We start from the raw sequence: 27,349 nt of genomic DNA, 5'->3' as shown, positions 1-27,349 counted from the left end.
ATGCACCTTCCTTCAACATCTTCAAAAAGGCCCTCAAAACGCACTTTTTCACTCTGGCCTACCCCCCCCCTCCTTCTAAACTTGCAACTGAACTCTGGTCCCCTACTTTTTGTGTTCCTTTCTCTCCCTCTACATTGTAAGCCTTCGGCAAGGTCCTCCTCCTTGTGCCTCCTACCTGATCACGCACCTCCATTACCGTATACCCATCCTATGGATCTAAATGAATTCAACTTGCCTAATCTGCATGCTTCCATCCACTGAATGACTAAGCATACTGTGCTGTGTGATCTGGTTTGCATATATTCCTGTATTGTCTTATTGCTGTATGTCACCCCTAAATATTGTCTGTACCCTTTACTAATGTTCAGCGCTGTGTAATATGTTGGCGCTTTATAAATACAAAAATGGTAATTAATCAATCTACCAATCAATCATCTGCTTGCTCATTCTCTGTCAGCTAGTGGTCTTCCTTTGCTAACAGAGTTTCTTCCTTTCTGGATTAGTGGCAGGTTTGTTAGGAGAAATGTCCACCTGTCTGTATTCACCAACATTTTATAAACAGACTAAGTGTTACAATATGAGTTACTGATAACGATCTTCTAAAGTGAGAACAATTCCTGATGTTTAGATGTTTTCAAAAGGAGTAATTAATTCATGACCAATGCTTCAAATTCGCAAGGAAGCTAAATTTCCCGGAGCGGATTGTATAGCGAGCAAAGAAGAAATGTTGGGTGAATGGCTATTCAGCCACTTACAAATACAACCCAATGAACCCATTGTTATCTGTTAGGATTTGTTCTCTGTTATATTTCATAATATTATCCTGTCTATTTTCTTAGCTGTACAATGTGGGAATCCAGGAACAACGGCAAATGGAAGGGTGTTCCGAATTGATGGCACTGCATTCTCCAGCTCGGTGGTCTATTCCTGCCTCGATGGCTACATCCTCACCGGCGCCAACATCCGGCAATGTACGGCTAATGGCACTTGGTCCGGGAGCTTGCCCAACTGCACGAGTAAGTCCACAGACAACAAAGACAATCAGATATTAAAACACATACGCTATGTATGGTAGTAGTCTCCAGTAGCAATAGACTACAGTAGACCTAAATGTTCCTTCATTTGAGCTCTGCCATGTATATTTTCATCTGACTCAATATTTTTTTCAAAAATATGGATTTTCACAAGATACACATTTTCACGAAAGTGAGAGCTTTCTTGAAAATGTGTACGTTTTTTTTTTTGTTTTTTTCATGCCTATTGATTTGGGCATTTGGCCTATAAATTGTCATGCATATTCTTATCTGTGTTTAAACCTGTTTTCTTATGTCCAGAAACTTTGGGGCATTTAACAAAAGTGAATTTTCTCATGCCCACATATTGTAAAAGGAACGTCCTACCTCCGTGAAAATGTGTTTATTCGTTCCCCTATATATTTTGGGAATATTCTCATCTGTGCGAAATTGTGACATTTTCGTGAAAAAATTATGGCAAAATGAAAACGGCCGTATTGGCCTATGACTAACAGGCAACTCCACTCTTCATCAGTAGTCTTACTGGCAGATTAGGAATTGTTCAACGCTGACAAGTAGGATTTTAAAGCAGTTGAGGATTGTCTTGTGCTACTAATGCACAATTGACTATCAGGAATAGGCAGAGGCGTCCCTAGGGTTGGTATCACCCAGTGCAAAAAACTCATTGTGTCACCCCTTTCTTAACCCATGCCCTCCAACCTCACCAGTCTAAACAAAACCAATAATACTTTTTTTTGTAGTCTCGTTACTTGTCACATTTGTTTAGAATGGGGTTGGTAAGGGGTTATACAGGGCCTATTTGCAAAAGGGGAGGGAGGCGTTGGGCAATAGCCTGGTCTATATTTACATAGCCCTATTCCACTCTTTCTGGAGCTTGGTGTCACCCCCTCTGCTGGTGACACCAGGTGCGTTCTGCACCCACCGCACCCCCCTAGTAATGCCACTGGGAATAGGATAGCACAATGTCATGCTTTTTTCTATAGTGATCTCATAATAAAACAAAAATGACAATAATATTACTGTTGCTTTTTAAAACATGTTTTATATTTTCATGGTCCACCTACAGTCATCAGCTGCGGAGATCCTGGAGTTCCAGCCAACGGTCTCCGATATGGAGAAGACTTTATTGTTGGCCAGAATGTCACCTACATATGCCAGCCTGGGTACACCATGGATCCAAAGAGCTCCATGACACGCACCTGTACCAGTAATGGCACCTGGAGTGGAGTCATTCCAGCCTGTAAAGGTGCAGTACTTTTATTTTTTTATTATTAGAATTTTCATTTTATGGCACTTTAAAAGTATGAAAAAATATATTTGCTGTGGTTCAAAACCAATGTTTCCTTAAAGTGAATGGGTACTGTTTTTAAAACAAAAAAGTCAGATACTCACCTAGCGAGAGGGAAGGCTCGGTCCTAATGAGCCTTCCCTCTCCTCTCCGGGTGTGCCCGGTGGATCCTCCGTTCAAATCCCCCGCCGCAGGGACTTCGGAAGTCTTCGGGAGCACTCGGGCTCCCGAAGACGGGCTGCTCCACACTACACACGCGCGAGTGTGGCGCGAGTGTGTCATATGAAGCGGCCCGTCTTCGGGAGCCCGAGTGCTCCCAAAGACTTCGGAAAACTCCCTTCGGCGGCTGACGTGGCAGTATTTGACCGAACTGGTCAAATCCTGCTACGGGGGATCCTGCGCGGGACCGGGCATCGGGAGAGGAGAGGGAAGGCTCATTAGAACTGAGCCTTCCCTCTCCTTAGGTGAGTATCTGACTTTTTTGTTTTTAAAACAGTACCGATTCACTTTAAAGGGAACCTGAAGTTAGAGGAATATGGAGGCTGCCATCTTCAAACTCTAATAAATAATGCCAGTTGTCTGACTTCTATGCTATTTTCTGCCTCTAACACTATAGTGACTATAGTCCTTGGCCCAGAATGAGCATAAAGATCATATGATTGTACTATGGTGTGTCAAGTCAAAGGAACTAAAGCCAAAAGTTCAGCATGACCGCCAGGCAACTGGCATTATTTGTACGTTATAATTGATATTACTATTCACACCTATGTTCCATCTTAAATACTTAAAATTAATATTCAGCTTAAAATGTATTTACTGTATACATCTGATAATACACATGTCAGTGTAAATGGCTGTAATTTCGCACTATAATACTGGCTCTCTTGCTCTTTTTCAGCTGTGACCTGCTCACATCCCCCTCAAGTATCCAATGGCAGGCTGGAAGGAACAAACTTTGATTGGGGATTTAGTATCAGCTACGCCTGTTTTCCAGGTTATGAGCTTTCCTTTCCTGCAGTGCTGACCTGTGTGGGCAATGGAACATGGAGCGGAGAGGTGCCACAGTGCTTACGTGAGTCAAGCAGATTGTAGTAGCCCATAGCAGATTACAGTGTACAGTGGCATAAATATAATTCATGGATGGTGCCCCCCAGCTAAACTTTGATGGGCCTCCCCAAATATTCACACCACTTCCCTTGACTCCCCTTTGTGCCCTTCAAGGACTTGGGGCCCATCTCGCAAGGGTCATAAAACAATTCTGGCCATCATCTTCACACCCATAACAAGTGTAGCCACAAAAACACCTGATCTGAGGTATAATCCTCTGTATCGAAAGAAACAAAGGTTAGTAGCTGGGGCCCCCCACAGGCCTGCCACCCCCCCCCCCCACACACACACACACACAAACACACAAACACAATCACAGGGTTTTATCCCCTCTAGTTATTCCCCTGACTTTGTAAAAGGATAATAACAAATACATTTTTTTACTAGAACAGCATTCAAAGGGTTACACACAGGACTGAAAGTTAAGTGCAGAGAAATCTGGGCGCATCCGTTTACTTAATTGTATCAATTGAGGAATGTAACACATTCTCTGACTGTGCAGAAGCTCCTGGACACAGATAGACACTCAAAGCATTTCTGCCTTCAATACATAATGAATAAAACCAGTTATGAATAAAATGCAAAGTCAGCTCTCAAAGCAAAAAAATGGTACTTTTGGGAACTTGAAATTTCTAAATGAATAATAATACTTATGCACAAATGCAAATGTGATAACCGTATGGCATATAAAAAGTAGGAAAACATGTTTTTATTTAATATTATGTCAGGGTTTTATACCGCTTTAAGGGGAGTCAGTAAGCTGTGTATTAAATGGGGGCTGTGTGTTTACCAAGATACAGAGAAAAGAGTGTTCTACCTATAACAGATAATGGTATAAACCAGGAACCAAACAGAATCACAGGACAGGGAAATACTCGGTAGCATTGGACCAATCAGATAATGTGGAGGTTTACCTCAGAATGCTGGAAAATTCTGCAGCTTATGATTGGTCCAGTTAGTTACAATTCATTAGTGTATCAAGGATGCCATCCGCAAAATATAACGGATTCCGCAAAACAATTTTTTCTTTTTAAATTAAATAACTTTATTAACAGAATGACAAAAAAAAAGAAAACCTTTCCATTGAAATCGGTATTGAAAATTTAGATTTCCATGGAAATCTGCAAAATCGGTAATCAGCATTTTTGGTAGTCAGAATTTCTGACCATAACACTATTTTGTTCTCATAAAATATTTGCGGAGCAGCATTAATATTTACTGCAATCACATCCATATGTAAAGCAGCCACATAAGTTGGTGGCCATGCTGTGTGCAGGTCAGGCCTGGTTAGCGGTGATGTGATTTACAGCCAGTGACAGCCACCATTCATTAGGTTATTGGATTGCCCTGTGAATGAATGACGTGCTGCGATGGGAACAGGCAGCTCTGTTGGCAAACGGCTCAGTCTGAGGTGTTGCTGGGAAGATTCTCTCCACAGGCCGCGCCGAGGTTTCCATAGAGAGTAGGCTGTGATGGAATGCAATGCTTCTCTATTGTCTGTGCAGTCAACTATTATTAGTTCCAAGGAGGAGCTGAAGTGTCTGGGCCACGTCAGGCTTTACGAGTGTCTCTGCTATTTATGTCTCACACCTCTGTCCTCATGAAGCTTTAAATACAGACGAAATCCAGTTTAGGTGAAGGCATTTATGTGTAGGGGTGGAAAACAGTGCAGCAGATTTATGAAGAGCAGTGCAAGGAAGATGGGAGCAAACCTGATGCAAAACAGGGATGCTCATTCAGATTCCTGGGAATTTAAATTTCCACATTTCCAATCAGAAATCGGTATGTCCGATCGGAAAACGGAATTTCGCAGAAATCCGATTTACTGCAGCTCGGTCATTTTAGGCCAGTTACAGAACTCGGCAGCATTGGACCAATCAGAGAATGCAAAAATGTTCTGCAAAAATTAGATCAGGGCTTGTTCACACCAGAGCGTTTCCGCTGCGGTTTGCGATCCGCCTGCGGGTGCGGATCCGCTAGGGTAATGTATTTCAATGGGCTGGTGCACACCAGAGCGGGAGGCGTTTTGCAGAAACGCATACTCCCGGGCTGCTGCAGATTTTGGATTGCGGAGGCGTTTCTGCCTCAATGTTAAGTATAGGAAAACCGCAAACCGCTCTGAAAAATGGCACTTCAGAGCGGTTTGCCAGGTGTTTTTTGTTACAGTAGCTGTTCAGTAACAGCTTTACTGTAACAATACATGAAATCTACTACACCAAAAACACTTCACAAAACTGCAAAACGCTAGCTGAAACGCTACAGAAAAAGAAAAAAAAGCTTTTCAAAATCTGCTAGCATTTTGCGGATCTGCTAGCGGGTTTTGGTGTGCACCGGGCCTCAGTGCTTTTTAAGCGCTAGTGATTTAAAAAGCTCTTGCTAATGCAATGCTATGTTTTTTTGTTTTTTTACAAAATCACATCGCTCCAGTGTGAACACACACATAGCATAACATTAGCAAGAGCTTTCAAAATCACAAAGTGCTTAGAAAAGCTCTTGTAGTGTGAACTAGAGATGTCGGCGAACGGTTCCTGAACCGTTTGCCGGCGAACACCTCACCCTGTACTACTTCCGGGTCGCTATGACCCGGAGTAGTACGGCTGCTCTGGGCCGGCCGTGCGCGTCCTTGACCGCGCTCCTGTTGCCGGGCACTTTCTGCGCATGTGTGTGGCATAATGAGTGACGTCACGCTCATGCGCAGAGTGCCCAGCAACAGGCGCGCGATCAAGGGCGCGCACCTCCGACCCAGTGCAGCCGTACTACTCCGGGTCATAGCGACCCGGAAGTAGTACAGGCACATAGAGATTCGCTCGCGAACAGTTCGGGCCATCTCTAGTGTGAACAAGCCCTTACTGCTGTAATTTTAAATCAAACACAAGACTGAATTTCCATTTTTCCTATTTCCGACATATATATATTTTTTATCATTGTTTGCATTCTCTGATGAGAAATTGGCACTGGCAGAGATTGAAATTTCTGCTAATTCGGAAAAGGACATTTCTGACCACCCCTAATGCAAAACAGGAGATGATGTCAAGATCAAGGATTCTGATTGATCGCTCTGTGCAACTGCTTCACTTCTCTATCAGATTTTCTTGCACCGGTTTTAATAAATCTTCCCCAATGGACTCTATTTTACCTCTTTAAATTGCAGTGATTTAGCAAACTACAGAAGATCCTTAAAAACAGGTTTTTACCTTTTATTTAGCTTAAGCATTTTGGTCCCTGCTAAAACACCGCTATCCCGTGGCAGAACGAGGGTTTTTTACCTCCCAAATCCTAGGGCAAAAATACATGACTTTCCTGGTCGTGGATTTTGCTGCCTGGGGAGGCAAAGCTTTGGGCTGTAGCTCTTCCTCCAGTTGCGTCAATCTGCCTGTGGATCTCCACCTCTCCCCACCCCTCTCAGTGAAGGAAGACTGAGAGGGGTGGGGAGAGGCAGCGATCAGCTGGGATTGAGGAGAGTAGAGGCAGAGCTACAGCCCGAAGCGCTCCACAATTTTTTTCCCAAGGGATTTGGGGGTTAGAAAACCCTCATTCTGCTGCGGGATAGCAGCGTTTTAGCAGGGACCAACATTCTTAAGCTAAACAAAAGTTAAAAACCCATTTTTAAAACGGCTTCAGTCTCTCTTTAAAGCAAACCTGAGATTGGAGGAAAGAAGAGAAGCCTCTGGAAGATCCAGAAGCTTCTCATGTCCTCCTTGACCTCACTGCCCCACTGGCCAGGACCCTCTTCTCTGTTGTAGCTGCTCTCCTCTCCGTTTATGAGCGTGGCTGTATTGTGCAGAGGACCTGTGTTGGACTGACAACGCTTAAGCTGTAATTGGCAAAGCACAACAATGCCTCTACTTTCTAAGAAAGCTAAGGAGCACTAACCTTCCACAGAAGCTGCTGGTTAATTCTACTGGTGCACTATAGAAAGCGTCTTAATCAACTGCATGATGGCCTGGTACAGCAGCTGAACCAAGCCTGCTAGAGAAGCCCTACAGAGAGTTCTAAAAACAGCAGGGCTCATTATCAGCACTGAACTACCATTACTTAAACTCTTGTACAAGACTCGCTGTATGAGAAGGACCAGAAAGATTATGAAGGACAACACTCACCCTGGAAGCACCTTGTTTGAGCTCCTTACATCAGGTAGATGTTAGGTCAATCAACTGGTTAAACTTTAAGGTCGCATTCACAGTGGGATGTTATGGTCACGCGTTATAAAGTCTTATAAAGCAGCTTACAGCACTGCAATGCTAATCCTATCTGCTGCTCACAGTGTGACGTTAAAGTCGCGTTAAAAAAAATGTTGTGTTGTGGTAACTCACTGCTTGCAGTGCGTTACCTCTTAACGCAGACACGTTGCGACTTTAACATTAAACCGCCGCGTCCCACTGTGAATGCTACCTAACTCTTCATCAAACATAAAAAACACTGTTCACAAATTGTTAAAATATTTCACATTTCTGGAATACTATATAATTCCTCTATTTCTACCTTTGTTACTATTCCTATGTTCCTTATATGCACCATGGGGCTGTCAGGAAAAGTAATTTTATGATCAGGGCTGGTTCAAGTAACAATTGGGCCCTAGGGCAAAATTAGCCCACCCCCGACCAAAAAGCGTCTTTAGGGGCCCTTTGTTGCAGCAAAATTTCCCTCCTGGGCCCTTGAGCTGGCTGCTGACCCTCCCCCAATCACCTCCCAACGTAACTGTGCTCCCTAGGACCTTTGCAGTGTCTATGTCAGTGTAGTGTCTCACCTGCCCGCCAGCACAGATGAGACACTGCTCTGCCAAAGACTCTGCAGAGTCCCTGGGGAGCAACAGTTAAGATGGGGAGGGACTGCTTGGGGGTCCCTACAGGCTGGGACCCTGGGGCAATTGCCCATTTTTTCCTATGGTAGCTCCGGCCCTGTTTGTGATATTACACAATGACAATTAAGCTTGAATCTTGAATCATGTGTGAGTCAGGCCGCACCTGCATAGTAGCAGGAAGGTGCCCATGGGCAAGCAGCTTCAGCTTACTGTGTATGCACGGCTATACTTGTGCTCAGACATTGACGTGACTGTGGCTACAAGAACATATCTAACACACTCTTGTCAGATATCTTGAGAGGGACCTGCACAACATCGGTGAGCTCGTGGATGGATCAAAAAGCCTCTGGATTATCTAGAGGTTTTCCTCTACATAGGTAAGTATCTAACTTGTGTGTGTGTGTGTGTGTGTGGGGGGGGGGGGGGGGGCATATTACTGGTTAGTTTCAAGGCAACCATTGATAATTTAAGTATTGCAATACAGTAGATTAGACATGTAAACAGTGTATCTAATGAAAATCTGTTGAAACTATGGCATAATATAGATCTTCTACTGATTGGTCATGCTGGTTCTTTGGCAGTTGATACCAGCCGGTCTTGGTTGGATAGGCATCAACAATGAATGACCAAGGTTTGCTATAACTTTGTAGGGCATCACACAGCAGTAAGAAGCTTCCAGATACAGACAATAGTAGACAAAACTTCTGCTAAAATCTTGTCTACTATCTGCAGCGCAGAGTGGTAGAACAGGGAAATGTCTCTACATACAGAAGGTACTGATTGTTTACCTGAGTTAGTTAGGTAGTTAGTTAGTTAGTTAGTTAGTTAGTTAGTTAGTTAGTTAGTGTATTGGTACTTCTACTTGCGTCTGTCCTCTAGATACTGACAAAGGCTTATCCAGGGAGTTCCTGCCAAGAGGTTCTAAGTAGGAGGGTCTACTGGCTAGAAGCACATGATCAGATTGACTGCTGGATATCATTCTACCCTAAGGACAGCAAAAAAATGCCTTGGAAGAGTGCACGGGATGCCCACAATGTTGCAGACTTCCGGTAAAAGCAGAAAGACAATTGATAAGGCAGGGGGTTGAAAAATCTGGGATGTCCAGTATACACGTACTGAACTTGTATTATCACCAAAGAGAAAAAGTCTCATACAGAACATAAGAAATACCAGCTTACTACTACTACAAATTTCAAGGTCTGCACTAAGAGCAAGGCCGGATTTATACTTTTTCCACCCCTAGGCCAACTTTCTTGCAGTGCCCCTTCCATGTGCAGCAATACGCTTCTGTTTATTGTGCAGCCTCCTCTTACATGTCGAAGTTCATGTACAGCAGCCTCCTTCAGTTCTGTACAAGTCCCTTGGGCAGCACTTCCCTATATCCATGTGTTGCCCTTTATTTGCAACCTTTTGTATTCCATTTGCAGCCTCCCCTTCCATTTGCAGCAATCCTTCTTCCATGTCCAGCTGCACCTTGGCCAGCTACCGCCCAAGGCCAGGGCCTTAGTGGCCTTCCCAGAAATCAGACCGTGACTAAGAGGAACATTTGATAAGATAACACTGTATACTTATAAATCACTTTCTGTATATGCTCATGACGTCAGCAGTGGAATCCTCATAAACAGACAAGCATCATGCTGCTATTTCATTGTGTACTGGGGTCGGAAATCCACATTTTCCTCTTTAGCACTGTGATATTTTTTTTTCCTCTTCAGAGTAATAGTACTGCTGTTAGATACAGGAGAAAAGTTACAAATTGTATCTGCAAAGAAATATAAAAATCAATAGGAATGAAATTGACATTTGTAATTTTGTATCCAGTGGCAATCACTCGCACAGTGTGTTTTTCAACCATAAAATTCAAATCTCTACACATAATAAAAATACAATATCACAGCCAGAGAAACCCACTCAATAATGATCTTCATTTCATCTTTCAATTTTACCATTGCTGAAATATTCTCTTTCTCTGTAAGATGAACGAAGAGAGGGAGAGATGTAAGAGATATTGTCAGGGTCTCTCTTAAAGAGAACCTGTAACAAAAAAAAAGTTCCCCTGGGGGGTACTCACCTCGGGAGGGGGAAGCCTCAGGGTCCCAATGAGGCTTCCCCCTCCCCTGTACCTGCAGGCAGTCCAGCGCTGGCTCCTCCGAAGTGTCCCGGAATCCTCCCCCGACAAGCCTGACAAGCGCTGATAAGTGCTGATTTATTTATCTTTCCTGGCTTCAGCAGGGGCACTGTTGTGGCTCTCCACACGGAGATAGACAAAAATAGCCAATCTCTGTCGGGTCCGCTCTACTGCACAGGCGCAGGAGACTTGCGCCTGCGCAGTAGAGCAGGCCGACAGCAATCAGCTATTTCCACCTATCTCCGAGCGGAGAGCTGATACTGCGCCTACGCTGGAGCCGGGAAGGTAAATATTTACATCCCGGCTGTTTGGGGAGCTTTATCTCCGCCGCCGTGGGACCGAGGAGGACAGGGGAAGCCTCAATAGGATCCGGAGGCTTCCCCCACCTCAGTTGAGTACTCTAGAGGGGAGGTTTTCTAATTACAGGTTTTCTTTAACCACTTCCCGACCGCCTAACGCACAGAGGCGGCCGGGAAGTGGAGCCCTTAAGGACCGGCTCACCCACAGAGGCGGCGGTCCATTTAAGGGCATGGGCGGAGCGATCGCGTCATCCGTGACGCGATCCTCCGCCGGCGCCTGTCACCGCTCGCTCGCCGCAACATCCCGCCGGCTATACGGAAGCGCCGGCGGGATGTTAACCCAAATGCCGGCGGGATGTTATAATACAAAGTGTATTATACAGGCTGCCTCCTGCCCTGGTGATCCCAGTGTCCGAGGGACCACCAGGGCAGGCTGCAGCCACCCTAGTCTGCACCCAAGCACACTGATTTCTCCCCCCCCTGCCCCAGATCGCCCACAGCACCCATCAGACCCCCCCCTGCCCACCCCCCAGACCCCTGTTTGCACCCAATCACCCCCCCTAATCACCCATCAATCACTCCCTGTCACTATCTGTCAACGCTATTTTTTTTTATCCCCCCCCCTGCTCCCTGCCCCCTCCTGATCACCCCCCACCCCTCAGATTCTCCCCAGACCCCCCCCCCAGACCACCACCCCCTGTTTACTGTATGCATCTATCCCCCTGATCACCTGTCAATCACCTGTCAATCACCTGTCAATCACCCGTCAATCACCCGTCAATCACCCCCTGTCACTGCCACCCATCAATCAGCCCCTAACCTGCCCCTTGCGGCAATCTGATCACCCCCCCACACCAATAGATCGCCCACAGATCCGACATCAGATCACCTCCCAAATCCATTGTTTACATCTATTCTCTCCTCTAAACACCCACTAATTACCCATCAATCACCCATCAATCACCCCCTATCACCACCTGTCACTGTTACCTATCAGATCAGACCCTAATCTGCCCCTTGCGGGCACCCAATCACCCGCCTACACGCTCAGATTGCCCTCAGTCCCCCCCTTATCAATTCGCCAGTGCATTAATTACATCTGTTCTTCCCTGTAATAACCCACTGATCACCTGTCAATCACCTGCCAATCACCTATCACCCATCAATCACCCCCTGTCACCCCCTGTCACTGCCACCCATCAATCAGCCCCTAACCTGCCCCTTGCGGGCAATCTGATCACCCACCCACACCATTAGATCGCCCGCAAACCCGCCGTCAGATTACCTCCCAATTGTATCGTTTACATCTGTTATCTTCTCTAAACACCCACTAATTACCCATCAATCACCCATCAATCACCCCCTATCACCACCTGTCACTTTTACCTATCAGATCAGACCCTAATCTGCCCCTTGCGGGCACCCAATCACCCGCCCACACGCTCAGATTGCCCTCTGACCCCCCCCCCCCCCTTATCAATTCGCCAGTGCATTAATTACATCTGTCCTTCCCTGTAATAACCCACTGATCACCTGTCAATCACCTGCCAATCACCTATCACCCATCAATCACCCCCTGTCACTGCCACCCAACAATCAGCCCCTAACCTGCCCCTTGCGGGCAATCTGATCACCCACCCACACCAATAGATCGCCCGCAGATCCGACATCAGATCACCACCCAAGCGCAGTGTTTCCATCTATTCTCTCCTCTAAACACCCACTAATTACCCATCAATCACCCATCAATCACCCCCTATCACCACCTGTCACTGTTACCCATCAGATCAGACCCTAATCTGCCCCTTGCGGGCACCCAATCACCCGCCCACACGCTCAGATTGCCCTCTGACCCCCCCCCCCCCCCCTTATCAATTCGCCAGTGCATTAATTACATCTGTCCTTCCCTGTAATAACCCACTGATCACCTGTCAATCACCTGCCAATCACCTATCACCCATCAATCACCCCCTGTCCCTGCCACCCAACAATCAGCCCCTAACCTGCCCCTTGCGGGCAATCTGATCACCCACCCACACCAATAGATCGCCCGCAGATCCGACATCAGATCACCACCCAAGCGCAGTGTTTCCATCTATTCTCTCCTCTAAACACCCACTAATTACCCATCAATCACCCATCAATCACCCCCTATCACCACCTGTCACTGTTACCCATCAGATCAGACCCTAATCTGCCCCTTGCGGGCACCCAATCGCCCGCCTACACGCTCAGATTGCCCTCAGACCCCCCCTTATCAATTCGCCAGTGCAATATTTACATCTGTTCTCCCCTGTAATAACCCACTGATTACCTGTCAATCACCTATCAATCACCCATCAATCACCCCCTGTCACTGCCACCCATCAATCACCCCCTGTCACTGCCACCCATCAATCACCCGCTGTCACTGCCACCCATCAATCAGCCCCTAACCTGCCCCTTGCGGGCAAACTGATCACCCACCCACACCAATAGATCGCCCGCAGATCCGACATCAGATCACCACCCAAGTGCAGTGTTTCCATCTATTCTCTACCCTAAACACCCACTAATTACCCATCAATCACCCCCTGTCACTGCTACCTATCAGATTAGACCCCTATCTGCCCCTAGGGCACTCAATCACCCGCCCACACCCTCAGAATGCCCTCAGACCCCAGCCCTGATCACCTCGCCAGTGCATTGCTTGCATCTATTCCCCCCTCTAATCACACCTTGAGACACCCATCAATCACCTCCTGTCACCCCCTAGCACACCTACCCATCAGATCAGGCCCCAATTTGCCCTGTGTGGGCTCCTGATCACTCGGCCAAACCCTCAGACCCCCTTCCGATCACCTCCCTAGTGCATTGATTGCATCTATTTTCCCCTCTAACCACCCCCTGAGACACCCATCAATCACCTCCTGTCACCCCCCTAGCACTCCTATCCATCAGATCAGGCCCAATACAACCTGTCATCTAAAAGGCCACCCTGCTTATGACCGGTTCCACAAAATTCGCCCCCTCATAGACCACCTGTCATCAAAATTTGCAGATGCTTATACCCCTGAACAGTCATTTTGAGACATTTGGTTTCCAGACTACTCACGGTTTTGGGCCTGTAAAATGCCAGGGCGGTATAGGAACCCCACAAGTGACCCCATTTTAGAAAAAAAGACACCCCAAGGTATTCTGTTAGGTGTATGACGAGTTCATAGAAGATTTTATTTTTTGTCAAAAGTTAGCGGAAATTAATTTTTATTGGTTTTTTTTTCACAAAGTGTCATTTTTCACTAACTTGTGACAAAAAATAAAATCTTCTATGAACTCGCCATACACCTAACGGAATACCTTGGGGTGTCTTCTTTCTAAAATGGGGTCACTTGTGGGGTTCCTATACTGCCCTGGCATTTTAGGGGCCCTAAACCGCGAGGAGTAGTCTAGAAAACAAATGCTTCAAAATGACCTGTGAATAGGACGTTGGGCCCCTTAGCGCACCTAGGCTGCAAAAAAGTGTCACACATGTGGTACCGCCGTACTCAGGAAAAGTAGTATAATGTGTTTTGGGGTGTATTTTTACACATACCCATGCTGGGTGGGAGAAATTTCTATGTAAATGGACAATTGTGTGTAAAAAAATCAAACAATTGTCATTTACAGAGATATTTCTCCCACTTAGCATGGGTATGTGTAAAAATACACCCCAAAACGCATTATACTACTTCTCCTGAGTACAGCGGTACCACATGTGTGGCACTTTTTTACACCCTAAGTACGCTAAGGGGCCCAAAGTCCAATGAGTACCTTTAGGATTTCACAGGTCATTTTGCGACATTTGGTTTCAAGACTACTCCTCACGGTTTAGGGCCCCTAAAATGCCAGGGCAGTATAGGAACCCCACAAATGACCCCATTCTATAAAGAAGACACCCAAAGGTATTCCGTTAGGAGTATGGTGAGTTCATAGAAGATTTTATTTTTTGTCACAAGTTAGCGGAAAATGACACTTTGTGAAAAAAAACGATTAAAATCAATTTCCGCTAACTTGTAACAAAAAAATAAAAACTTCTATGAACTCACCATACTCCTAACGGAATACCTTGGGGTGTCTTCTTTCTAAAATGGGGTCATTAGTGGGGTTCCTATACTGCCCTGGCATTTTAGGGGCCCTAAACCGTGAGGAGTAGTCTTGAAACAAAAATGACCTGTGAAATCCTAAAGGTACTCATTGGACTTTATGCCCCTTAGTGCAGTTAGGGTGCAAAAAAGTGCCACACATGTGGTATCGCCGTACTCGGGAGAAGTAGTACAATGTGTTTTGGGGTGTATTTTTACACATACCCATGCTGGGTGGGAGAAATACCTCTGTAAATGACAATCTTTTGATTTTTTTACACACAATTGTCCATTTACAGAGGTATTTCTCCCACCCAGCATGGGTATGTGTAAAAATACACCTCAAAACACATTGTACTACTTCTCCCGAGTATGGCGATACCACATGTGTGGCACTTTTTTGCACCCTAACTGCGCTAAAGGGCCCAAAGTCCAATGAGTACCTTTAGGATTTCACAGGTCATTTTGAGAAATTTCGTTTCAAGACTACTCCTCACGGTTTAGGGCCCTTAAAATGCCAGGGCAGTATAGGAACCCCACAAATGACCCCATTTTAGAAAGAAGACACCCCAAGGTATTCCGTTAGGAGTATGGTGAGTTCATAGAAGATTTTATTTTTTGTCAAAAGTTAGCGGAAATTGATTTTAATTGTGTTTTTTCACAAAGTGTCATTTTCCGCTAACTTGTGACAAAAAATAAAATCTTCTATGAACTCGCCATACTACTAACGGAATACCTTGGGGTGTCTTCTTTCTAAAATGGGGTCATTTGTGGGGTTCCTATACTGCCCTGGCATTTTAGGGGCCCTAAACCGTGAGGAGTAGTCTTGAAACGAAATTTCTCAAAATGACCTGTGAAATCCTAAAGGTACTCATTGGACTTTGGGCCCTTTAGCGCAGTTAGGGTGCAAAAAAGTGCCACACATGTGGTATCGCCGTACTCAGGAGAAGTAGTATAATGTGTTTTGTGGTGTATTTTTACACATACCCATGCTGAGTGGAAGAAATATCTCTGTAAATGGACAATTGTGTGTAAAAAAAATTAACAAATTGTCATTTACAGAGATATTTCTCCCACCCAGCATGGGTATGTGTAAAAATACACCCCAAAACACATTATACTAGTTCTCCTGAGTACGGCAATACCACATGTGTGGCACTTTTTTGCAGCCTAACTGCGCTAAGGGGTCCAAAGTCCAATGAGCACCTTTAGGCTTTACAGGGGTGCTTACAATTTAGCACCCCCCAAAATGTCAGGACAGTAAACACACCCCATAAATGATCCCATTTTGGAAAGTAGACCCTTCAAGGTATTCAGAGAGGGGCATGGTGAGTCCGTGGCAGATTTCATTTTTTTTTTGTCGCAAGTTAGAAGAAATGGAAACTTTTTTTTTTTTTTTTTTTCTCACAAAGTGTCATTTTCCGCTTACTTGTGACAAAAAATAATATCTTCTATGAACTCACTATGCCTCTCAGTGAATACTTTGGGATGTCTTCTTTCCAAAATGGGGTCATTTGGGGGGTATTTATACTATCCTGGAATTCTAGCCCCTCATGAAACATGACAGGGGGTCAGAAAAGTCAGAGATGCTTGAAAATGGGAAAATTCACTTTTTGCACCATAGTTTGTAAACGCTATAACTTTTACCCAAACCAATAAATATACACTGAATGGGTTTTTTTTTAATCAAAAACATGTTTGTCCACATTTTTCGCGCTGCATGTATACAGAAATTTTACTTTATTTGAAAAATGTCAGCACAGAAAGTTAAAAAAATCATTTTTTTGCCAAAATTCATGTCTTTTTTGATTAATATAATAAAAAGTAAAAATCGCAGGAGCAATCAAATAGCCCCAAAAGAAAGCTGTATTAGTGACAAGAAAAGGAGCCAAAATTCATTTAGGTGGTAGGTTGTATGAGCGAGCAATAAACCGTGAAAGCTGCAGTGGTCTGAATGGAAAAAAAGTGGCCGGTCCTTAAGGGGTAGAAAGCCCTAGGTCCTCAAGTGGTTAAAGAGAACCTGTACTGAGTAAAAATATTTAAAATAAACACATGAGGTAACTTCAAATACACATTACATAGTTACCTTGCCATCAGTTCCTCTCAGAAGCTCACCATTTTCTTCTGACAATAATCCCTTCCAGTTCTGACAACATTTTGTCAGATCTGAAATATATCAGTTGCTGTCAGTAAAATATCAGTTGCTGTCAGTTATAGCTGAGAGGAAAACTGATGCACCAGGTAATGTCCATGTTTCCCTATGGCTCAAGTGGGCGATGTTACAGTTTAACTGTGTGCTGACCAGAAAGCTGTTATGGGTAATGGCCATTTTCAAAATGGAGGACGGAAAATTCCCTTGATCACAGTGAACAAACAGGACACGGGACAAGAGAAAGACACTAAGAAGTAGACTACATGGAAGGTAGGTATGACTTGTGAATGCTTATTTTGACTTTTAATTTTCAGTTCAGGTTTTCTTTAAGGTGCCCATAAGCAGTAAAAATTTTCCTTCAGATTCGAGCTTTCAAAACACTTTTTATGGTCTCATTGTATAGAAAACTGCACCTTGTGTGGTGCAAATCAATGTGAAATGATCCTTTGTCGATTGGAAAAGGGAAAAATATTGATCCAAGAGTTGAATTTTATGATCAATTGAGAATGTAAAATCATCCTAAATTGTTCCATTAAGGGGATCAATCGATAATTGTCTTCAGATTAGTTTGCATTGAAAAATCGAATCTGAAGGAAAAATTGTGCCGTTAATGGGTAACTTCAAATTAGGATTAAAAGTCATGATCTTGAGTATTTTAGAGGTAGGTGAGGCTAGGTTTACAGACACCTAGTTCAATTCTAGGCCTGACCTACCCCTAACAGACACCAAGAACCTGACTTTTAAGTCTCCTAACCTACACTTAAAGGACCACCTTGACTTCTTGCATTCCTTGCTTACCCCTAAAAGACTCTAATACCCAACACACCTAAGCCCTCCCAACCTTAACCTGACTCTCAGAGCCTGTTCTCACTGAAAGGATACGTCCAGGCAAAAAAAGAAAACAAAAATCCACTTACCTGGGGCTTCCTCCAGACCCTGGCAGCCGTCCTGTGCCCTTGCCACAGCTCTGGTGGTTCCCGGTCTTCTCCGCTGTAGAAGCCAACCTCGCCATGTTGGCTTCCGGGTCGGCTTCTTATGCGCTCCACCGCTGACGTCATCTGTACAGTCCCGATGACGTCAGTGGTGGAGCGCAGAAGAAGCCGACCCGGAAGCCGACCTGCAGCGGAGAAGACCAGGAGCCAACTGAGTTGTGGCGAAGGCACAAGATGGCTGCCAGGGGCTGGAGGAAGCCCCAGGTAAGTGGATTTTTGTTTTGTTTTTTTTGCCTGGATGTATCCTTTAAGGGATTAGTGGGTGATTCATGCTAATAACTAATAATAGCGCAAAAATTAACCTTATGGCAGTGATTTCACTGCCGCGAGTGCTGCCGGTCATGGGTGTTTCGCGATTAGCGGCAATCGCAAAACGTGTTCCCCGCAGCATTTTGACACAATTCAGGAGCAATCGCGATACAGTGCTTATAAAAGCGCTGATTAGATTGAGAGTGTACAGTGATTTTCCCGCCCTAATCATGGTAAAATAACCTGAGCAAAGTTTTGCGCTTTTAAGTGTGAATGGGCCCTAAGAGACCTCAATATCCTGACCTCTAACTACATTATCCTTAAAGTGAACCCAAATTGAAAATAAACTGATGAGATAAACAATTCTGTCTAACCTCCTACTCCTAAGAAGGATAATTTGAAGATATCTCAAGGTTTTAATTTATGTTTAAACATTTACGAAGTAGATTAAATGTTATATTATCTCTGCTCAATGGCAGTCTATTAAGTGTCCCAGAGCTAAAATGCATGAATGTTTGACCTTTTTTATCTATCCTCTGTACGTTTTCCTGCTTTGGGACACTGAGCGTGAGTTAAAGCACACCTGACCCAAGACAAAGCTACCTAAGGTAAGCACAGAGCTACGTTCATGCTGGGTCTACATAACTTTGTGTGTTGTCTCACCTCCTCACCCTCCTGGTCCTCAAATTCACTCCTTGAAAAATGTGTCTTTTGGTTAAAGTCAAATTCTCGGACAGTAATATGCAGGCACGCTGTGAAATTCCCTCCTTTTAATTCACTCCCTGGAAGAGGGGGGGATAAGAGGGTGCTGAGAGGGACATCACTACAAGTGAACTTCTTCCTGTCTCAATATTTGACTGTACTCAAAAGTTAAAATTGATTATGGGGGCCAGGGGAAAGAAGGAGAGGAAAGGAGAATGCAGATCCAGCATGAATATACTTTTGTGCCTAGCTTAGATAGCTTTGCCTCTGGTCAGGTATGCTTTCAAATGATTTTCCTGGGCTGAAGATGATTGAAGAATCTTAGTGATTTTGAAAATATTGCCTACATAGTTGAATATTTTTGAACGTCTGGTTGCAAAAGTTTGAAAGTTTGGACCTGAGTCATTCTGGACAATTGTGAGTGTTGTTCAAAATACTAACATGGGCACATGTTATGCAAATACAGTTCCATTAGTGCTGATTCACTCTCTCACTCTATCAGAAAGCCTCATTATGGTGTAATAAAACCAGGGCTGTGGAGTTGGTACAAAAATCATTTGACTCCTCAGTTTATTAAACCACAGACTTTGACTCCAGGTACCCAAAATTGCTCCGACTCTGACTCCTTAGTCTAATACGTACCAGGGTTGTGGAGTTGGTACAAAAATCATTTGACTCCAACTCCTCAGTTTATGAAACCACCGACTTCGACTCTGACTCCAGGTACCCAATTATACTCTACTCCAACTCCACAGCGTTGATCAGAACCCAATGATGTCGGTATCTAACAATATTTAATCAATTCAGGGCAGGTTTGTAGGATTACATACATTCTCTAGTCTTGGTGAACTAACTCCTCTGTATACAAGTTTACTGATTTGGTCCCTCTGGTCAGCCAGAAGTATCCACTCCTCCCATCGCTCCACCAGGGCAGCTCCCCTCTGTGAATCCCTCCACTGGCTTCCTATCCTACAAATCCGTCCACAAAACCTGTCCAACCTACATTTCTGATCTTACTCAGAGATACACACCAAGCCGCTCACTCCGCTCCTCCAATGAACTTCGCCTGACCGTCCCCCGCATCACCCAGTCCCATGCACGCCTCGAAGATAGACAATACTATGGAAGTCCCTACCTCCACCCATTATGGCAGCTCCCTCCTTCAACACCTTCAAGAAGGCCCTCAAAACTCACCTTTTCACTCTGGCCTACCACCCCTCACAATTGCTCTAAACCCACAGCTGAACTCTGGTCCCCTACCTCTCATGTCCCTACCTCTCCCTCTAGATTGTAAGCCTTTGGGCAGGTTCCTCCTCCTTTTGTGTCCTACCTGATAATGCACCTCCATTACTGTGCACCCATGCTATGCATTTGAGTGAACCTAACTTGTCTAATCTCCATGCTCCATCCAGTGACTGACTAAGAATTACCTTGTACTCTTACTGTGCTGTGTGATCTGGTTTTCTTGTATTCCTGTATTGTCATATTGCTGTATGTCACCCCTAAATATTGTCTGTAACCTAAATTAATGTCCAGTGCTGCGTAATATGTTGGCGCTTTATAAATACAATAAATAATAATAATAATAATCTTCCTGTTCCATAACTGGCTGGAGATAGAGGGGTGCAGTGGCGTAGCTAAGGAGCTGTGGGCCCCGATGCAAGTTTTACAATGGGGCCCCCCAAGCACTCTATACATAACAATTGATATGGTGCACCAAAACCTGTCAATGGTAACTACAGTGTCTGAGGTGCAAGAAGGGGATGGGGAACAGTTTGTTAATGATTACCACTATTCAAAGTATCTATAGAAGTGATTATTATGAGCACAGGACCAATAGAGAGCTAATACTGTAGTTGAGGGAGGGCCCTTCGGGGCCCCTCTGGCCCAAGGGCCCCGATGCGGTCGCTACCTCTGCAACCCCTATTGCTACGCCCCTGCAGGGGTGGCTTGATCCGTGCGGGATTCTGGGTGTGTGAAGTCAGCACATTGGAATTTCCATGCGACTTGTGGAGCTAGAAAAGCTCAAATCCCAAGTTCCGGTTTTATTATAAGATTTTGAACTCTATCTCCCATCTTCTTGCCGTGAACAATGTTTCCTGTTTTGAAGCCTATAGACTGCACAAGCTATTTCGGCGTAGATTTATAGATAGCCAGAAGACACAAGGCTGTGCGCGGCGAGCGGCCGTACATCCCATTCCCCATCTGCGCCGCTCATACTCCACTTGTGGATGTGATTACATTGTCCCACTCAATATGGAATGGTCAGTTAAGCACAACATTACGCTTTGTGCCGGGAATTTGAGCCAGCTGCTCTGTGATCTATTATTCAGCAGCAGAAGATTATGTGATTTACTTTCAGGAGTGCAACGCTCTCCAGGACGTGAGGCGAATGGCAATGGCGCCTGTGTTACTTGCAACACATATAATCTTTATGTTAATCTAGCGAGGAAGTAAACTAAGTTGGGGAAGAGCTGCTGCTTACTGTAGAGGCAGCTGAATATTTCTCCGACTTTCTGCTTTCATTAAATAATCACCAGCCAAGAGCCGAAGCCTTTGTTTCTTTTAAACAACTCAAACCCCATTTTATGGATGAAGACAGCTCAGAAATATTGACCATGAGAGGTTTGAACTGCATTACAGTTACAAGACAGTGCTCATTGTAGTTAAAGGAGTACTCCAGACAATTTTTTTATATTCTTTGTTTGTTTTTCTGTAGAGAGTGGGGAAGCATTCGAGCACTTCACTTTTTGTTGTTGTCTGCATCTCACAGGGAAAGTATCTGTTAACTTCCTGGATTCTAAAACCTTAAAGCAGTTTAAAACTCTGACGAAATTTTCAGCAAAAAATGTTTTTTCCTGCTTTTTATAACCCATACAATTATCATATTTGCTTTTGTGCACAAGTATTAATATTCATTTAGACATTATAACTTCCCAAAGTTCAGGTAATTTACTTTGAAAGCTGCTGGTGCATTTTATTCATAACTGTTGTAATTCTGTTGTGAATGCTGCCAGCAGTGATTTCTGACCTGTGTTTCACCCCAGGACTCATCACCTGAAGTCCTGCACAGCCAGAGAATGTTTTCATAAATGTATCAAGTAAAGAATGTGTACACAAGATAAGATTATAAGCAGTTCAGATGCGGTTCTCCCTGCAGAAGAAAGACTCAGCCCTGTGATGTAACCCTTTGAATGCTGTTTTACTAAAAAAAACATTGTGTTACTATATTATATGCTCTAAATAATCTTTTAGAGCAAAGAAGAAATGCTTGGTCATATTCCACTTTAAGGTAAAATTTAATTACCTAAAAAAAAAATACACACTCACATATCACAGCAAGATAGTAACACCCAGAGTTTTTACTGGCCCTATCCCGAGTGATGGCCTCCTGGTTTGCTAGGAACAGCGCTGCACATCCACTCGCCTAGACCTTTTTCCACCCATCACATGTAAAAGTCACTGCATCACCGCTAGACTAGATCTGTTGCTTTCGCGACTCTTCAGCTCAATCCCATAGGTAGAGGGAGAAAGTTGCACTGCACTGGCAAACATTTTTGGCCCATAAAACAGGTATTTTGTGTACCACTTTGCTTCTGCACACTGTTTGCATTCACTTATCATCTTGATTGCAGTTAGAATTTGCCTTGTTCAATTTTAGGTTTAGCTGGGCTTAAAATACATCTGTAATTAAAACCATGAGCCCCTACACGACATGATCAGTCAGCGTGGGTAAGAGAGACCAGAATTAGCATATCCCTTAACCTATTCAGCACAGAATTCTATTTCCTGCTGATTACCCTGCTGCTACAGCCAGTGTCACCCGTGATCTCTATCTAAAGCTCTGGGCAGCAGTGATCTAATATATATGTTTTTTTTTCCTCTCCTGTTTTCTGTGGTCTTTTAATATTAGTTTAATTTTTTATGATAGTTAAATCTTCCGAAATTCTTTTTTTTCGCGTTGAACCATGCTGCGGTACAAAAGACAGGAAAGCCAGAGCGAATGAAATAATTGCAAACGGCAGTCGGCTTTATTCAGATTTTAGGATAGCCTCCGCAGGACTTCATTACAGTAAAGCAGAGTTTGACAACAGCTGAAATCCAATTGAGCCCTAATTAAAATATGTCTAAAATATATTAATCCCAGCATGATCTTATGTCTGCTTCTGCATTACACTGTCAGACGCGTCCGCAGACGAAACAGTTATACTGGCCATTAGCAGTTCAACGCACGCTTCTAAAAATCTCTTCCAATGGCCGTTTAAGCCTTTCACTCCCATTGCCGTTTTTTGTTCACAGGTTTAGGAGTTGTCAGAATGACATTTTCTTTTTTTGATTTTTTTTCTTTTTTAATATATAATTGAAAGTGTGCTTTATGGACCATAAACTCATGAAAAGGCTGCTTAATTGGCAATCCAAGACATTGCTTTATTGCTAGATTCTTTTTATCAGATAGCTACTGGTTTGTCTTAAAGTGAACCCGAGGTGAGAGGAATATGGAGGCTGCCATATTTATTTCCTTTTAAGCAATTCCAGCTGCCTGGCAGCCCTGCTGATCTAGTTGTTGGCTTCAGTAGTGTCTGAATCACACCAGAAACAAGCATGCAGCTAATTTTGTCAGATCTGACAATAATGTCAGAAACACCTAAACTGCTGCATGCTTGTTCAGTGTCTATAGCTAAACGTATTAGAGACAGAGGGTCAGCAGGGTAGCCAGGCAACTAGTATTGGTTAAAAGGAATTAATATGGCAGCATCCTTATCACTCACACCTCGGGTTCACTTTAAAGGCAACATGAGGTGAGAGACATATGGAGGCTGACATATTTATTTCCTTTTAATCAATGCACATTGCCTGGCATCCCGCTGATCCTTTGCATCTAAGGGCCTGTTTCCACTTGCGCGGAAACCGGGCCGAATCCGCAGTTTCCCCGCAGGCAAATCACGCGGGGAAACGCTGCCATAGGGAGCAATGGAGCCACCGGCCGAATCGCTTGCGCTAGCAATTCGGCTGGCTTTTCCATCCGAATCTGTGGGACCCCATGTAAAACTCGCACTGGGGCCCCAAGCTCTTTAGTTATGCCACTGGTTATGCCACTGCATTTCTACTAACACATAATTAAGATGATTGTATCTGTTTCAGTGCACGTACTAATGCTTGAGTACTGTACATCATACTCTAGCATAAATTGTTATGGGAACTCCCTCTCCAGTGATGAGCAAAAATGCTAATATTCTTTTAGCATTCATTTTTGCAAAAATATTTTCAATTTTCAAGCAAACATTTTTGGGAATTTTTTTTTGATATTTTTCAGGTTTATTGCAAAATTTCACTGTAAAAATACAGATTTTTCATGTTTTGGCGCTAAAGTAGTAGCAGTTATAATATCGCTTTTATGCATTTTTGCATTAAAAATATAGATTTTTTTACACGTCTTCGCGAAAAAAGATTGATTTTCGCGTTTTCTCATACATAGCAAACATTCAAGACATTTTTCGATGCGAAAATGACTTTGGCAAAAATTTGCAAGCAATACTGTCCCTCTCCTCCTCAGGGTGCTGATCCAATAACAATATTTTTTTAGAATATTTGTAGAGCAAATAAAGAATATTTCATAAGTACTCATTCTTTTTTTTATGCACTTACACAGTGCAATCATTGTAGTGACTTCCTTTTGGGACTCCTCCCCTTCCTCAGAAGACTTGAATCAGTGACTCCTAAATGTTAATCAATTAGAGGAAATATCACACACAGTTCTCACCATTCCCTTATGCACTTTCGCTGTATAATCATTGCAGTGACAACACTGATGTCAAACTCCAACATTTATCAACTGTTTTCTCTGTTTTCTGCAGCCAAGTTTTGTGGTGATCCTGGAATACCTGCTAATGGCAAACGGGAGGGCAAGAGCTTCATCTACCAATCAGAGGTGTCTTTTGTGTGTAATCCCCCCTACATCTTGGTTGGTTCTGGCACCCGGATCTGCCTGGCAGATGGAACATGGAGTGGCTCTCCGCCACGCTGCATAGGTAAGGCACGCTGGCTTCATATGGAGGACAATGCAACATCTTATTCTCTTTACTGCATTGAGATCTTACTTTCTGGTACAGTCAGCAGCCACTGCTGGTTATCAGGAGTTTCTATTTTTTCTTCAAACTAGATTGATTTAATGAATGTTTTGCTTCAGGCTAAACATATAATCCAACAAAGCAAACGTCTTGGTGGAAAAATGCTTATTGTGCTATGCTTAAAGTGTTAGCTTTTGATGCTGCATCCAAAGTACCTGGTTGCAGTTATCTAAACTATTGTCTTTCCTGATTTTGCAAGTATGCATTTGGGTAAACTGGTAACCAGCGGCGTCACTAGCCCTATTTTAGGGGGGCCCGTGCCCCCCTACCACACCCCCCCCCCCCTGGCTGTCCCAGCTTCAGACCTCCTCTGACCAGCCGGGCAACCTAGCGGACACCGCACTGATATGGGGAAGTGACATCACTTACGCATATACAGCGTGGTGGGTCCGTGCGCCTGCTCTAACTGGTCGCCGGCTGATAGTGCGGTCTGATGCTGCAAGGTGAGGGGGCACCTGTCACTCACTACCTAACTGGGGGTCCCTGTCACTACCTAACCTGGGGGGTGCCTGTCACTCACTACCTAACCTGGGGGTTCCTGTCACTCACTGCCTAACCTGAGGGTCCCTGTTACTCACTACCTAACCTTGGGTCCCTGTCACTCACTACCTAACCTGGGGTTCCCTGTCACTCACTACCTAACCTGGGGGGCGCCTGTCCCTCACTACCTAACCTGGGGATCCCTGTAACTCACTACCTAACCTGGGGGTCCCTGTCACTCACTACCTAACCTGGGGGTCCCTGTCACTCACTACCTAACCTGGGGGTCCCTGTCACTCACTACCTAACCTGGGGGGTGCACATCCCTCACTACCTAACCTGGGGGGTGCACGTCACTCACTACCTAACCTGGGGGGCGCATGTCACTCACTACCTAACCTAGGGGGCCCTGTCACTCACTACCTAACCTGGGGGTCCCTGTCACTCACTACCTAACCTGGGGGTCCCTGTCACTCACTACCTAACCTGGGGGGCACCTGTCACTCACTACCTAACCTGGGGGTCCCTGTCACTCACTACCTAACCTGGGGGGTGCCTGTCACTCACTACCTAACCTGGGGGTCCCTGTCACTCACTACCTAACCTGGAGGTCCTTGTCACTCACTACCTAACCTGGGGGGCTCTGTCACTCACCACCTAACCTGGGGGTCCCTGTTTGCTCTATGCCTATACTGATTGTAAATTATCTAAATAAAGGACAGGGGGCTCCATCCAATATTTCGATGGGCAGGCCCGTTATCTGTAGCTTACACTGCTGCTAAGTTCATGTACATTTGGCCCCACCCATGGTCACGCTCACTCACTGCATGGACATGCCCATTTTTGCCACATCTCATCGTGTATTCCCAGCATTACAGAAAGCAGCATTTCCTAGGATGGAAATCTAAACTTTGCCACTGATGAAACTGTATAGAACCAATAGTACAATAATGACAATATACAGTATGGGCTTGATTCACAAAGCGGTGCTAACCTACTTAGCATGTCTAAAGTCTTTAGACGCGCTAACCAGGGTGCTAAGTAGGTTAGCACCGGATTTCTCAATCAGATCGCACGCTAACTTTGCGCGCGCAAAGTTTTACGCGCGCAAAGTTTTACTCGCGCTAAGTCCCATAGGCTTTAATGGGCACTTCGCGCAGAGCGCCCTGCGCTCTGTGCAGTACGCGCGTAAAGTTTTATGCGCATAAAGTTTTGTGCGCGTAAAGTTTTATGCGCGAAAAGCTTGTTTAGACGTGCTAAGGGGGTTTTCACAGGCGTGCTAACAGTTAGCACCACTTTGTGAATCAAGCCCTATGTGGTTTATAAACTTTGTGAGCAATTCATTGGATGGTGTATAATCTGCAAGGCTTTTTAAGCATGACAATTTAGGTTCTCTTTTGTGTTCTGTTTTCTAGAACCCACGTGGACCTCTTGTGACAACCCTGGGACACCACGTCATGGATTCCAGAACAACACATATGGCTATCAGGTAGATACTAATAAATAGGGCACCACTCCCTTAGCCCCAGCCAAATGGCACCCTGTAACCCCCATAGTCCCACCCACATGGCTCCCTGCACCCATATGGCATTTAGTTCCACCCATAGTCCCACCCACATGACACCTAGTACCTCCCATAGCCTGCAACCGAATGGCACCCAGTTTTGACACATAGCTCCACTCACATGGCATCTAGCACCCAGTACCAGTCTTAACCCCACCTACATGACACTTAAGACCTATACCTACCATAGCCCGCAAATATAGGGCACCCAGAATATCCCACAGCCCACACCCACATGGCAAGCAGAGCTCTCATAGCCCACACCCAGAACTCCCAAGGCAAACCGCACCAACATAGCCCACACCCAGAACTCACATTGCACAGT

The 27,349-nt window shown here is 44.6% G+C and overlaps 1 protein-coding gene across 1 annotated transcript in view; it reads left to right on the top strand.

The window, feature by feature from the left end:
* The window catches only part of CSMD3 (CUB and Sushi multiple domains 3), a 1,539,978-nt gene that overhangs the window by 1,466,063 nt on the left and 46,566 nt on the right, over window positions 1-27,349 (top strand). The window contains exons 60-64 of the mRNA XM_068237930.1: window positions 840-1,016; window positions 2,101-2,280; window positions 3,221-3,394; window positions 24,708-24,881; window positions 26,876-26,949. Coding sequence (XP_068094031.1) covers window positions 840-1,016; window positions 2,101-2,280; window positions 3,221-3,394; window positions 24,708-24,881; window positions 26,876-26,949 — 779 coding nt within the window. The remainder of the gene's footprint in view (window positions 1-839; window positions 1,017-2,100; window positions 2,281-3,220; window positions 3,395-24,707; window positions 24,882-26,875; window positions 26,950-27,349) is intronic.

This window comes from Hyperolius riggenbachi, chromosome 5 (assembly GCF_040937935.1).
Source record: "Hyperolius riggenbachi isolate aHypRig1 chromosome 5, aHypRig1.pri, whole genome shotgun sequence".
Lineage (NCBI taxonomy): Eukaryota > Metazoa > Chordata > Amphibia > Anura > Hyperoliidae > Hyperolius > Hyperolius riggenbachi.
Note: the sequence above shows the minus strand (reverse complement) of the source record. Positions and strands in the feature narration are given on the sequence as shown.